Source organism: Muscardinus avellanarius (assembly GCF_963383645.1).
Source record: "Muscardinus avellanarius genome assembly, chromosome: 21".
NCBI classification, from domain to species: domain Eukaryota; kingdom Metazoa; phylum Chordata; class Mammalia; order Rodentia; family Gliridae; genus Muscardinus; species Muscardinus avellanarius.
Window position 1 is genome coordinate 12,124,433 of NC_137807.1, and position 12,876 is coordinate 12,137,308.

The 12,876-nt window shown below is 42.4% G+C and overlaps 1 protein-coding gene across 4 annotated transcripts in view; it reads right to left on the reverse strand.

The window, feature by feature from the left end:
* TAOK3 (TAO kinase 3) overlaps positions 1-12,876 on the reverse strand; it is a gene marked incomplete at its 5' end in the record, with an annotated part of 113,104 nt that overhangs the window by 85,731 nt on the left and 14,497 nt on the right. For all 4 annotated transcript variants that reach the window (XM_080717651.1, XM_080717649.1, XM_080717650.1 and 1 more), the window contains 4 exons: positions 4,157-4,248; positions 7,458-7,571; positions 11,225-11,321; positions 12,639-12,684. In XM_080717651.1, coding sequence (XP_080573777.1) covers positions 4,157-4,248; positions 7,458-7,571; positions 11,225-11,321; positions 12,639-12,684 — 349 coding nt within the window. The remainder of the gene's footprint in view (positions 1-4,156; positions 4,249-7,457; positions 7,572-11,224; positions 11,322-12,638; positions 12,685-12,876) is intronic.

The following is a 12,876-nucleotide window of genomic DNA, read 5'->3' on the forward strand; positions in this document are numbered from 1 at the left end:
CGCCCGGCTTATTTCTTATTTTGAAACAAGGTCTCACTAAGTTGCAGAGGATCTCCCTGAGACTGCCTTTGAACTTGCAATCCTCCTGTCTCGGCTTCCTAAATACTGGAATTATAGGAGTGTGTAATCACACTCAGCTCTAGCTTTACATATTAAGTGGTAAAAGTTATAACATTTGTCATTATGTTTTGATGATATTATTTAGAAAAATTATTCCATATGCTCATAAGGAAATCTATAATGATGATGATGATGATTAAATGTGCTTACTATCTGTCAGTCTATTTTAGGTGCTTTAAATGTATTAATGCATTAATTGTCAGAACAACTCCATGACGTAGATTATTATTATCATCTCTATTTTATAAAGTCCTAATTATTTTAAAGTTTTACTTTTGGGTATTTAGCCAATCTGGATTTTCTTTTTCAGTGCGTGGTATAACTAGGTATCTAATTTTAGTGTTTATCATATAATTAACATGTTGTGTCAGTATAATTTTTCAAATGGGTCACCATTTTCTCATTGATATTTAATGGCTTTTTCTGTCTTAAGCTAAAATCTGACTTATATATAAGTTTGTTTCTAGGTTTTCTTTGTTCTATTGGATGCAAGTTCTTCCCTAAACCGACACCATACTAATCTTATTATTGTGGTATGGATTTTCATGCAGTGATTCTTCTGTCTAAATTCTATTTATTTACAATTGTTTTGTCTAAGCCAGGTGTGATGGCACATGCTTGTAATCCCAGCATTTGGGAGGCTGAGTCAGGAGGATTTCGGTTTGTGGACAGCCTCAGCTACTTCATGAGGCCCTTTGAAATTCAATGAGACCCTGTTTCAAAATAAAGAATAAAAAATAGGGCTGGGGGTGTAGCTCTGAGGTAGAATGCTCCTGGGTTCCATCCCAGTACTGCAAAACAACAACAACAAACAAACAAACAATCAAAACAATTGTTTTGGCTATTTGGGCCCTATGAATTTTAGTATTACCTCATCAAATTCCATAGACAGTTGCCCAAAGTTCCTACTACACCCTTTTTATGCTGGGTGTGGTGGTGTACACCTATAACCTCTGTATTTGAGAGGCCAAGACAGGAAGATCGAAGGTTTGAGGACAGTCTCAGCATCAACCTGGCAAGACCCTGTTTCCAGACAGGAAATAAATTGGGCTGGGGTGTAGCACAAAGGTAAAATGCCTCTGGGTTCAATCCCTAGTAACACACACACACACACACACACACACACACACACACACTTTTTAAGATATGCAAATATTTCTGCTGAATGTCACCTGAAATCAGTGAATAAATTTGATCAATTTCCTTTGCTGTATAAAACAGACTAGTAGACAGGTGTGGTGGCAGATATCTGTAATCCTAATGGGAGGCTGAGACAGGAAGATTGTAGGGTCAAGGACAAGCTCAGCAAATAGTGAGATTCTCATCCTAGCAAGAGCCTGTTTCAAAAATAAATAAATAGCCGGGCGTGGTGGCGCACGCTTGTAATCCCAGCATTCGGGAGGCTGAGACCTGGAGGATCGTGGTTCGCGGACAGCCTCAGCTACTCAGTGAGGCCCTCTGCAATTCAGTGAGACCCGGTTTCAAAATAAAGAATAAAAACTAGGGTAGGGGGTGTAGCTTGGAGGTCAAATGCCCCTGGGTTCCATCCCCAGACTCGCAAAAAAAAAAAAAAAAAAAATAAAAAATAAAAATAAGTAAATAAAAATAAAATAGGACTGGGGTTGTACCTTGGGGTGCTGCCCCTGGGTTCAATCCCCAGCACCATAGATAAAAAAAAAAGCAGATGTGCAGAACATCAGAATTCAAAACAGAAATCTGTCACGTCCATAACTGATCAACACGGGACCAACTAGATAGTAACATATTCATGTGACGGCATAATTACATGATGTCTTAATGATGCCATTAAAACAAGAAGAAAGGAGGCAAAGAAAGGCAAAACAGGTCTCCCAAAATACCGCTAAGTGGAAAAGCAAAGGATAGAGCCACACATACGAGTTACTTGGATGTGGCAACGAAGATAATGTATTAGCCGGGCATGGTGGGCACGCTTGTCATCCCCGCGCTTGGGAGGCCGAGACAGAAGGATCGTGCTGGTTCGGAGCCAGCCGGTCTGGCTTAAGAGACCCTGTTTCCAAATAAAAAAATATAAAATAGGTCTGGGAGTGTAGTCCGGAGGTAGAAGGGCTTCCAGGAACCCCAGTACCACCAAACAAAACAAAACAAAACAAAACAAAACAAAACAAAACAAATCTGGGATAGTTAGGGCCTGGTTACTGCCAGGCACTCAAGTAGCTGTTATAATGCAAAGTACCCTCACTAAAAGTAATTAGCAAGTGGATAGAGGAGTTGGGACCTAGGACTTTCATATTCTAAAAACAGGTTTGCATAATAAATGACATCTAGCAAGAAGCTAAGAATCCCCTTTGTGAAAGGGAGCAGATACCAGGAGGCTCTTGACCTAGTGAATCATTCTGGTCTTAAAAAAGAAACCTAGGCTTACACCTGCAGTTAGGCAGGAAGGTGTTTTTTTTTTTGTTGTTGTTGTTGTTTGTTTGTTTGTTTGCCAGAACAGAAATTCCTATAAGTATAACAAAAGAGATCTGCAAGGAGTAAATGGGTGGACTTACATCTAGGTCATAGGATTACGTGGTAGAGCAAGCCGGGGGACTTGATATTTATAAAAGCTGTTTTGTATTTTGAACTCCAGTGCCTTCGTTTCAGGCCACTCTGGATGGCATAGGGCTGTAACTATCTTCTGTATTTCTATCTTTGTAGTAACAAGCTCATTTGAGTTTTTAGTGAGAGCTTGGACCAGTGTATATCCATCCTAGTTCTGGACAAGGACGCGCAGTTACGGGAACAGTTTTCAGGAGCCTAACACAACTGTCCCCGGGAACAGTTCCCCCAAAACTGTAACAGATAAGAAGTATATGAGCCAGGTGTGTTGGTGCACACCTGTGATCCCAGTTCCCGGAAGGCTGAGATAGGAGGATCACAGGTTTGAAGTCGGCCTCATCAACTTAGTGAAGCTCTCAGCAACTTAGTGAGTCCCTGATTGCAAATAAAAAATAAAACAGGCTGGGGGTAGAGCACAGAGGTAGAAGAGAGGTAGAAGGGCCTGGGTTCCACCCCCAGTAACCAACACACACACACACACACACACACACACACACACACACACACACGCGCACACGCACACACGCACGCATGCACACACGTATGCACGCATGCCAGCTATGGTGATGCCTGTGATTCCAGTACTTGGAAGGATGAGACAGGACAATCTCACCTTCAAGACAAGGCTTAGCAACATAGCAAGGCTCTCAGCAACCTAGTGAGATCCTCTTTCAAAATAAAAAATAACTTTATTAAAAAAGGGCTAGGCATTTAGCTCAGTGGTAGAAAGCTTCTGAGTTCAATCTGAAACCGCAATCCTCCTGTCTTGGCATCCCAGTACTGGAATTACAGGTGTGCACCACCACGCCCCATTTTACACTTAGAAAGTCTCTAGAAAAAGGTGGTGTTATGAGTGAGCTTGCCCCGGCTCTGGAAGCCTGTGCACATTTCTGCCCAGGTCTGCGTCTAGCGACCCGCACACTGGTAATGCAAAATTGGCTACGGTGGGGACGTTTAATCCATAAAAACCGGCACGAGCAATACATCAGCGCCATCCCACGACCAAGAGACCCATTTGCTTAACTGACTAGCACCCCGCTGGAGAGTGGCAACTTTAAGATCTAGTAAAATTCAAAATATACAACCAGAGAAAAGATCCCACGGTATTTCCTAATATTTCCCCAATAAAAGCTGGAGTATCAACAAAAGTAAAGTATTTTGAACACAGGACATGTGTTATCACTCACAGTATGGAGAAGGAGTATTTTTCAAATAATAGTATTTAGTGTCTCATATCTCCATGTTTGTAAACTTCTCTGTTCAAATTCCGTTAATAAAGTAATAAAATGTAAAGGTAGCAGAAAGAAAACAATCTTCTGTGTTGGACCAGAGTACAGAAAACATCCGCAATAAGTTCACATTGCCAACCACGCATATAACAGTCCCTCTCGAAATGACAGCTGGGAGCTGAGCGCAGAGTGCTGCTCAAAACACGGAGAAATGACTCTCGACTCACCCATCTCAATACAGGTGATCCCAAGCGACCAGATATCCACTTTACCATCATACTGTCCTTCGTCCATTGCCAAGATCACCTCTGGAGCCATCCTACCAAGCGAAACGTGCCAAATTAGGTTGTAAATTAAAAACAAAACTGCACTTACAAATTGCTTGGATTTTTGTTTGTGTGTGGTCCTGGGGATGGGACCCAGGGGCATTCTTCCCCTGAGCTATACCCCAGCACTATTTTTTATTCTTTGTCTTGAAACAGGGTCTCACTGAGTTGCGGAGGGCTTCACTAAATAGCTGAGGTTGGCTGCGAACCTGTGATCTTCCTGTCTCAGCTTCCCAAGTACTGGGATTATAAGTGTGGACCATGATATCTGGCTGAAATTGCCTTTTTTGGTGGTGGTGGTACTGGGGTTCTTGGAAACCTTCTACCTCCGGGCTACACTCCCAGACCTATATTTTTATATGGAAACAGGGTCTCTTAAGCCAGCGCGGCTGGCTTCGAACCTGCACGATCCTCCTGTCTCCGCCTCCCAAGCGCGGGGATTACAAGCGTGCGCCACCACGTCCAGCTGTGAAATTGCCATTCTTAAGAGCATATAATAATTTCATCCGATAGAAATATTTCCTTAAATCAAACATTTTGGAGCCCACCAAGTGATTTTGTAAGTACATGTATTCCACTATCAATATTATTTACATTTATTTTTCAGTACTAGGGATGGAACCCCGGGGCATTCTACCTCCAAGCTACATTCCCAGCCCATTTCTTATTTTTATTTTGAAAGAGGGTTTCACTGAGTTGCAGTGGGCCTCACTAAGTAGTAGCTGAGGCTGTCTGCGAACCTTGATCCTCCTGTCTCGGCCTCCCAAATGCTGGGATTATAAGCATGCGCCACCACACCTCGCTATTATTTGCATTTTGATGTGATACTATAATGCACCAATAAAAGAATATTAAAAAACAGTTTGAAAAGCATTATTCAAAATATAAGTCTAAGCCAGGTATGGTGGCGCATACTTGTAATCCCAGCATTTGGGAGGCTGAGACAGGAGGATCAAGGTTCACAGACAGCCTCAGCTACTTAGTGAGGCTCTCTGCAACTTAGTGAGACACTGTTTCAAAATAAAGAATAAAAAACATGTATATAGGGCTGTGGGTGTAGCTCGGAGGTAGAATGGCCCTGGGTTCCACCTCCAGTAATGCTTAACACACACAAAAAATGTATGTATGTATGTATGTATGTATGTATGTATGTATGTATGTATCTATCTATCTATCTATGGCTGAGTGTGGTGGCACAGGCTTATAATCCCATTACTTGGGAATCTAGGACAGGAGGATCAGCAATTTAGTGAGATCCTGTTTCAAAATAAAACATAAAACAGAGCTGGAAGGTATAGCTCAGAGGTAGAATGCCTCTGGGTTCAATCCTGAGTACCACAAAAAAAAAAAAAAAAAAAAAAGTTTAAGTTGGAGGTGGTGACACATGCCTGTAATCCCAGTGCTTGGAAGGCTGAGACAGAAGGATCACAGATTCAAGGATAGCTCCAGCAAGTAGTGAAATTCTTACCAATCTGGCAAGACCCTGTTTCAAAATAAAAATAAAATAGGGCTGTGGGTGTAGCCCCTGAGGAAGAATGCCCAGAGACAGAGAATGTGGTCCAATCCCCAGTACCACACACAAAAAGAAAAATATTTTATGAAACAATATAAAGCAATGTGATTAGCTTCTCCAAAGACACCGTAGCTTGCAAAGCAAAGCAAAACAAAACCAGTTGCGGTACCGGATGTCCCACCAGGTTAACGCGCTTTGAACAGAACTGTGTTCTCTGACTGTGTAGAAACAGCTATTCAAAAAGCAGCTGACTGTTTTAGTATGTAAGTAATTTTCCTTGGATATAAGTCATTCTTCAAGACAGAAGCCAATTCCAGTGTTTCTATGAAATAAAGGAAGGAAATCTGGATACAATAGGGTAAAAAATTTTAAGTCAGAACAAGAAGCTGGGTCAAGTGTAAGAGAAGTCAACACAGGTAAGAACTTGGGTTCCTTTCACCGGAAGGTAATACTTGCTCTGGGTGGCTAGCCAAAAAAGGGTAAAGAAGCTCCCTTGTCCTTACTGGGAGATTCTGCCTCAAGAGAAAAGCTCAAAGGAAACCTCGAATGAAAGTAAAACCCCGAGTTTGGTCAGTGAGTTGATACACCTGCTCGGCTTACGCGGTGACATCGATCTTGTTGGAACAATTCAAAGTCATTGTGAGTTTGACACTGAGAGTGTTTCTTTTTTTTTTTCTTTTTCTTTCCTTTTTTTGCTATTGAATTTTCTAACCTTCTCAAACAAAAATCTCATTTTGGGGCACATTTGTTAAGGCACTGTCAACAAAACAAAATCAATCCCTGGGGTCTCTTTTTTTGATGTATGCATATTTTAAAATTAGGTCACATTTTTTTTTTCCTCTCTTTTTTTTCTTCTTGTGGTACTGGGCATTCTGCCTCTGAGCTACCTCCTTATCCCTATTTTATATTTATTTTGTTATTTATTTTGTTACTTAGTGGCAACGGGGATTGAACCAGAGGCATTCTACAGCCAGGCCAAGCTATACCCTCAGCCCTATTTGTTTGTTTGTTTGTTTGTTTGTTTGTGGCGATACTGGGGTTCCTGGAAGCCCTTTCTACCTCCGGGACCTCCCAGGTCCTATTTTACAGAACTGTGTTCTCTTATTGTATATAAACAGCGGTTTAGCAAATGCTATCGGATGAGGGGGTAGGATTCAAAAAGCAGCTGACTGTTTTAGTAGGTAAGTACTTTTCCTAGGATAGAAGTCATTCTTCAAGACAGAATCCAATTCCAGTGTTTCTATGAAATAAAGGAAGGAAATCTGGATACAATAGGGTAAAAATTTTACCCTACACTCCCAGACCTATTTTATACTTTTATTTGGAAACAGGGTCTCTTAAGCCAGCGCGGCTGACTTCAAACCTGCGCGATCCTGTCTCCACCTCCCAAGCGCGTGGATTACAAATGTGCGCCACCACGCCCTGCTATTTTATGTTTATTTTGAAAAAGGGTCTCATGTCTCGGCCTCCAAGTACTGGGATTATAGGCATGTGCCACCACGTTCAGTTCTATTTTTAAATTTTGAAATGTGTTCTCCCTAAGTTGCTGAAGGTCCCCCTACATAGCTAAGGGTAGCCTCAAAACTGCAATCCTCCTGTCTCAGTCTCCTAGTACTGGGGTTACAGGCACGCACCACCATGCCTGGCTTCACATTTTTAAGTTAGGTCACATTTTCTCATTCTACGTACCAGTAAGGTGTGCCCACAAAGGAGTTGGCAGGAGAGGCCATTGAGGCTGATCCAAAATCAGCTAGCTTCACCTGACCGGGCTCTGTTAGGAGAATATTTCCTGCTTTAATATCCCTATAGGGAAAAAAAAATAATAAGAGGGTTAGAAAATTACTTTTCAATTTTGATTATGGAATAGGTCAAGGCATGCAATTAATAAGACAAAAGCTTATTGAAAAAAAGAAAACTTTGCTCAGATAGCAAGAAGGGGTTTAGTAATTACTGAACCTTGCAAGGGGCCCAAATTCCTGGGTATACTTGTAGGTAGGTCAGAGTAATTACTTAAAGGTGAGGCTTTCTTCAGAGGGAGGGAATCCGTTGAGGATAAAGGCAGAACAGTAGACAGGGAAACCTCTTCAGCCGCTATACTTATCAGAGTGAGTTCTTACATGCTAAATCCAGTCACCAACAATATTCCTTGGACAGGGAGAATGGGCGCCATTTGTCACGGCCTTTTTCATTTGTCTTTTTTCTTTTTTCTCTCCCTATTTCCGTGACAGTTTTGGAGCCTAAAGAACCTGAAATGACTCCATGCTGACGACCTGGCCGATCACCCTCAACTGCCCACATACCTGTCCTTTCTTCCCCGTGCCCTTTCTTTCTGCCTGCCACTGCGGCTCTAAGGCATTTGAGTGTATATGTTATACGGAAGGTGTTATTTACGAAATAACACCGTACAGTAAAAAGAAGACCCTGAAAGATCAAAACAAACACGGGTTAGGGGTTAGGAAACTGCATTTCTACGTACGACTACAACGAGACCTGAGTGGTTGCTACTAATGATATTAGATGTTTAATGGCAGCAAAAAAGTTTTGAAAGTATGACTTAAAAGTTCGTTCATTAGTATGCCAATCTGGAATGAGAAGATGTAGATGTGCATTTTATTCTTTTTTTAAAAAGACGTGAAGAGTCATGAGTACTATGAACCAAGAACCGTGTGTTGATGAGCTGTGTGAGACAGAGCGGAGAGACGAGGACAATTCATGTCAAGGTGGAAACGGTCAGGTTCAAAACGCTTCCGAAGCAGCCTTTACAAGAACTTCCCTTGGGGACTGGGTTACCTTCCTCGTGACGACAGTGGGCATGGCAGAGAGAACTAGAAAAAAAGCATCGTTTATTTCTCTTTGGAACATCACAATATCCTTCTCCTCCTACTTGAAGTGACGGTTCTGAACTATAAACCGCTGAGACACGGTGTTCGTTTCTAAGTTTAAAGAACAGTCCTTAAAGTTTTTTGTCTTTTCCACGTCTTTTACAAATTAGAGGAGATAACATACAGAATAAAACAGTAAGTCAAAGCTCAGATTAAGGTAATTAAGACCCACAAGAGACGGAAGTGCGGCTTTAAATAACAGCAGGTAAAACAATTCATAAGTCAGTTGGTGTTCAGCAGGAATGTCTTGGTATGGTCTCCAAGAAATAGATTCTTTAAAAAGTTGTCAAACCCAGAGACCTGGTAAAAGTATTTACTTAATTTTTATCAGACATAATTAAATTCATTGTTTCTCTCTCTCTCTTCTTTGGTTTTTGTTTTTTCCTTTGGTGCTGGTGTCTGAACTCAGGGCCTTACATATGCTCTGAAAGTGTTCTACCACTGAGCCACACCCCCAGGCCATCATACTTAATCTCCCCCCCCCCCCCCCCAGTACTGGAGATGGAACCCAGGGGCATTTTACCTGTGGGATAAACCTCCAGCCTTATTATTATTATTTATTGATTTATTATTTTATTTTTTCGGTGGTACTGGGGATAGAACCCTTCTACCTCCGGGGTACACTCTCAGACCTATTTCTTTATATTTTTTATTTGGAAACAGGGTGTCTTAAGCCAGCGAGGCTGGCTTCGAACCTGCGCGATCCTCCTGTCTCTGCCTCCCAAGCGCGGGGATGACAAGCGTGTGCCACCACGCCCGGCTTGATTCTTTATTTTGAAGCGGGGTCTCACTGAGTTGCAGAGGGCCTCGCTAAGTAGCTGAGCTGGCTGTGAACCCGGATCCTCCTGTCTCCGCCTCCCGAGTCCTGGGACTCTGGGCGTGCGCCGCCGCGCCCGGCCATGCTTCATCTTTATTAGTAAGCCAAATTCTAGGTAGATTTGCGGTGCCCGTGTTAATAAGGAAGTTTTGTCTTCACAGCAGCAGTAACTATGGATGGCTGCTCTGGGGTGTCTGAAACAGACAAGAGGACTATGACCTAATCATCTCACTTCTTCTAGAAAATGCCAAGTGTTTCCTTTTGTGACTCATCCCAGAGCCTTTGCGGCCACCTAATGTTCCAGTACTTCCACTATTTGCTCCAGAAACTGCTAGGAGCCCTTTGTTGAGCAAAGCAGAAGTTGGTAACGATGTGTTTGAGTAGAGGAAGGAAAGAGATTATCATACAGAAAGCAGCTCCCTTGTAGCTCAGTGGTAAAGAAGCTTGCCTGGCATGCATGAGGCCTTGAGTTCAATCCCCAGTCAAAAAGGAAGAGAAGAAAATAGAAGGTAGAAGAAATCCAAAGAATACACATATATACATATATGTATGCTTCTTTTTTTTGCTTTGGTACTGGTGATTGAACCCACGGCATCCTACCACCGAGCTACGCTCAGCTTTAGCCCTTTTTATTTTTTTGTTTTGAAACAAGGTCTTGCTATATTGCTGAGGCTGTCCTTGAACCTGCAGTCCTCCTGCCTCAGCCTCTCAAGTACTGGGATTACAGGCAGAATTAGGAAATTTGAGTTTCAATCTTTATTCCATTACTTAAATGTTGTGAAATTATGACCAAGTCATCAAAATGTTTCTAAGTCCCAGTGTCTTTATCTATGAAAACAAAGACAATACCTTTGTAAGTTTATATCTATATGTATTACAAAAACACAGACTATTTTAAGGTGATGAAACAGATAATAAGATTAGCTTGTTATCTATAACAGGAAAGGGAGAAGAAACTTAGCTAAGAAATAAATATATACAAAGAAGGTAATTTTCTTTTCTTTTCTTCCTGACAGTACCAAAAGGCCACTGGGCCCTTCTTCAAATTTCTCTTTTAACACTAAGCTTGAGTCAGCTGTGAAGGTTCATGCCCATAATCCCAGTACGTGGGAGGCTAAGAGAGAAGGATTGCAGGCTTGAGGCCAGCCTCAGCAATTTAGTGAGATCCTATTTTAAAACAAAACAAAACAGTAAGTCGGACATGGTAGTGCACGCTTGTAATCCCAGCATTTGGGAGGCTGAGATAGGAGAATAGTGGTTTGTGGACAGCTTCAGCTACTTAGTGAGGCCCTTTGCAACTCCATGAGACCCTGCTTCAAATAAAGAATAAAAAATAGGGCTGGGGGTGTGGCTCGAAGGTAGAACGCCCTGAGTTACACCCCCAGTACCACAAAATAAATAAATGAATAAATAAGTAAATTTTTTAAAAAAGAGCTGGAGTGTAGGTCAGAGGTAGAATAGGTTCAATGGGCCTATGGACTTAATCCCCAATACCAAAATATCCCCCCCCACACACACTATCACTACCAAAACCACTTGGCCTGGAGAACAGGTCCCTACAGAGCAGAGATGCTGCCTTTGTGGCTACAGGAGAGACCAGGGGATGAGCACTAGGTTCTGGCAACATCACTGCTTCTATCCAGAGCAGAGGCAAACTATTTGCTCCCCATCAATCTTAGCCACCCTAATAACGGGAGCATGGGTGAACTCCAGAGCGCGGCAACTGAAATGTCTCCGGAACTGGCCTCGAATCTTACCTGTGAATCAGTGCGTGTGAATGGAGGTAGGCCAGCCCCTGCAGGGCTCCGTGAGTAATGGCTGCAATCTCCACTTCCTGAAGTGGTTTTTTATGAACTGGGAAAAGAGGGAAAAGTGGTCAGGAGTAGTGGCCGGCTTCGTTCCTCCGCCCGTTATTTTACGCAGCTATGCCAGAGGGGATTACATAGTTTCTCAAGTGACAATTTGGAAACACATTCACCTAAATACAAAGGACATATATTTTCTATAGAATGGCGATCAGTGATGAGTTAACAGGAATAACAAGTTTTTAAGAACAACACAAGAGCCAGGTGTGGTGGTGCACACTTGTAATCCCAGTACTTGGGAGGCTGAGACAAGAGGATCGCAGGTTCTAAGCCAGCCTCGGCAAAGTAGTGAGGCTCTCAGCAACTTAGCAAGACCCTGTTTCCAAATAAAAAAAAAAAAATAGGGCTGGGAATATGGATCAAAGGTAGAATGCCTCTGGGTTCCATCCCTAGCACCACCAATACATACATACACATATACATACATAATATAAAAAGAATACAAACCAACCCTTAACAACAAGATAAACAAGGCCTGATACTCATTAAGTGAACTAGCCAGGCCCAAGTTATCAGTCCCTTCTGACATTTTATTTTTATTTTTGGTGGTAACAGGGATTGAACTCAGGGGTGTTCTACCTCCAGGCTACACCTTCAGACCTTTTTATTTTCGTCTTGAAACAGGATCTTGCTAGGTGGTTGGGTCTTGTTACATCACTGAGGCTGTCCTCCAATCAGCAATCCTCCTGTCTCGTGGTTCCCAGTACTGAGATCACAGGCTTGAGCCACCATGCCCGGCTCTCCTGACATTTTAAATGCCTAGAATGTTCTGGGTCACCTTATTTTCCTCGGACACAAAGCCATCTCTAATGACTCCCCCTAACTGCAGGTTTTCATTATTTGTGAAAGCAGTTAATAAGCAATTTCTACTCAGAGAGCAGGGATGATATAAGACACTTTTAATGTAAAATTTTAACCTAGCCTCTGCTTATAACAGTATATCCAGGGGAGAACTAGGTCAGTCACGATCTCGAAAGGGTTAAATATCTCTTTGATTTGATAATACCTACCTCTCTTTTCATGCACACACGGGAATTTGACGTTTCTGGGTCCATGTACGTCACATCAATCAAGCAGTTTAACAGTACCTGCCCTGGATGAACCATGCACTAAACAGCTAATAGTTGCTAACATCACTCAGGTCCTTTTTCAGACAAGGTAGAGATGAAGCTTGCGTAGCCTGCCCACACAGCCGCACGTCAAGCCATCACCCAATCAGATCGCCCAGACTGCACTTTAAGGCGGGAGCGGGCAGCATTCTTATCAAGGTCAAACGTAAGGGAGGGGAAGGTGCTTTTTTTCTCACCTTCTAACAAATCCGAGGCTGAGCCTAAGCAATATTCCATCACCAGCTGTAACAGAATAAAAAAAAAAAAAAAAAAAGAACAATAAAGGTTAATACGAAACTGCTAAAGCTGGGCATGGTGGCGCATGCCCACAATCCTAGTACTTGGGAGGCTGAGACAGGAGGATTGCAGGTCTGCCGCCAGCCTCACCAACCTAGTGAGGCCCTCTGCAACTAAGAAAGACCCTGTTTCAAAAAT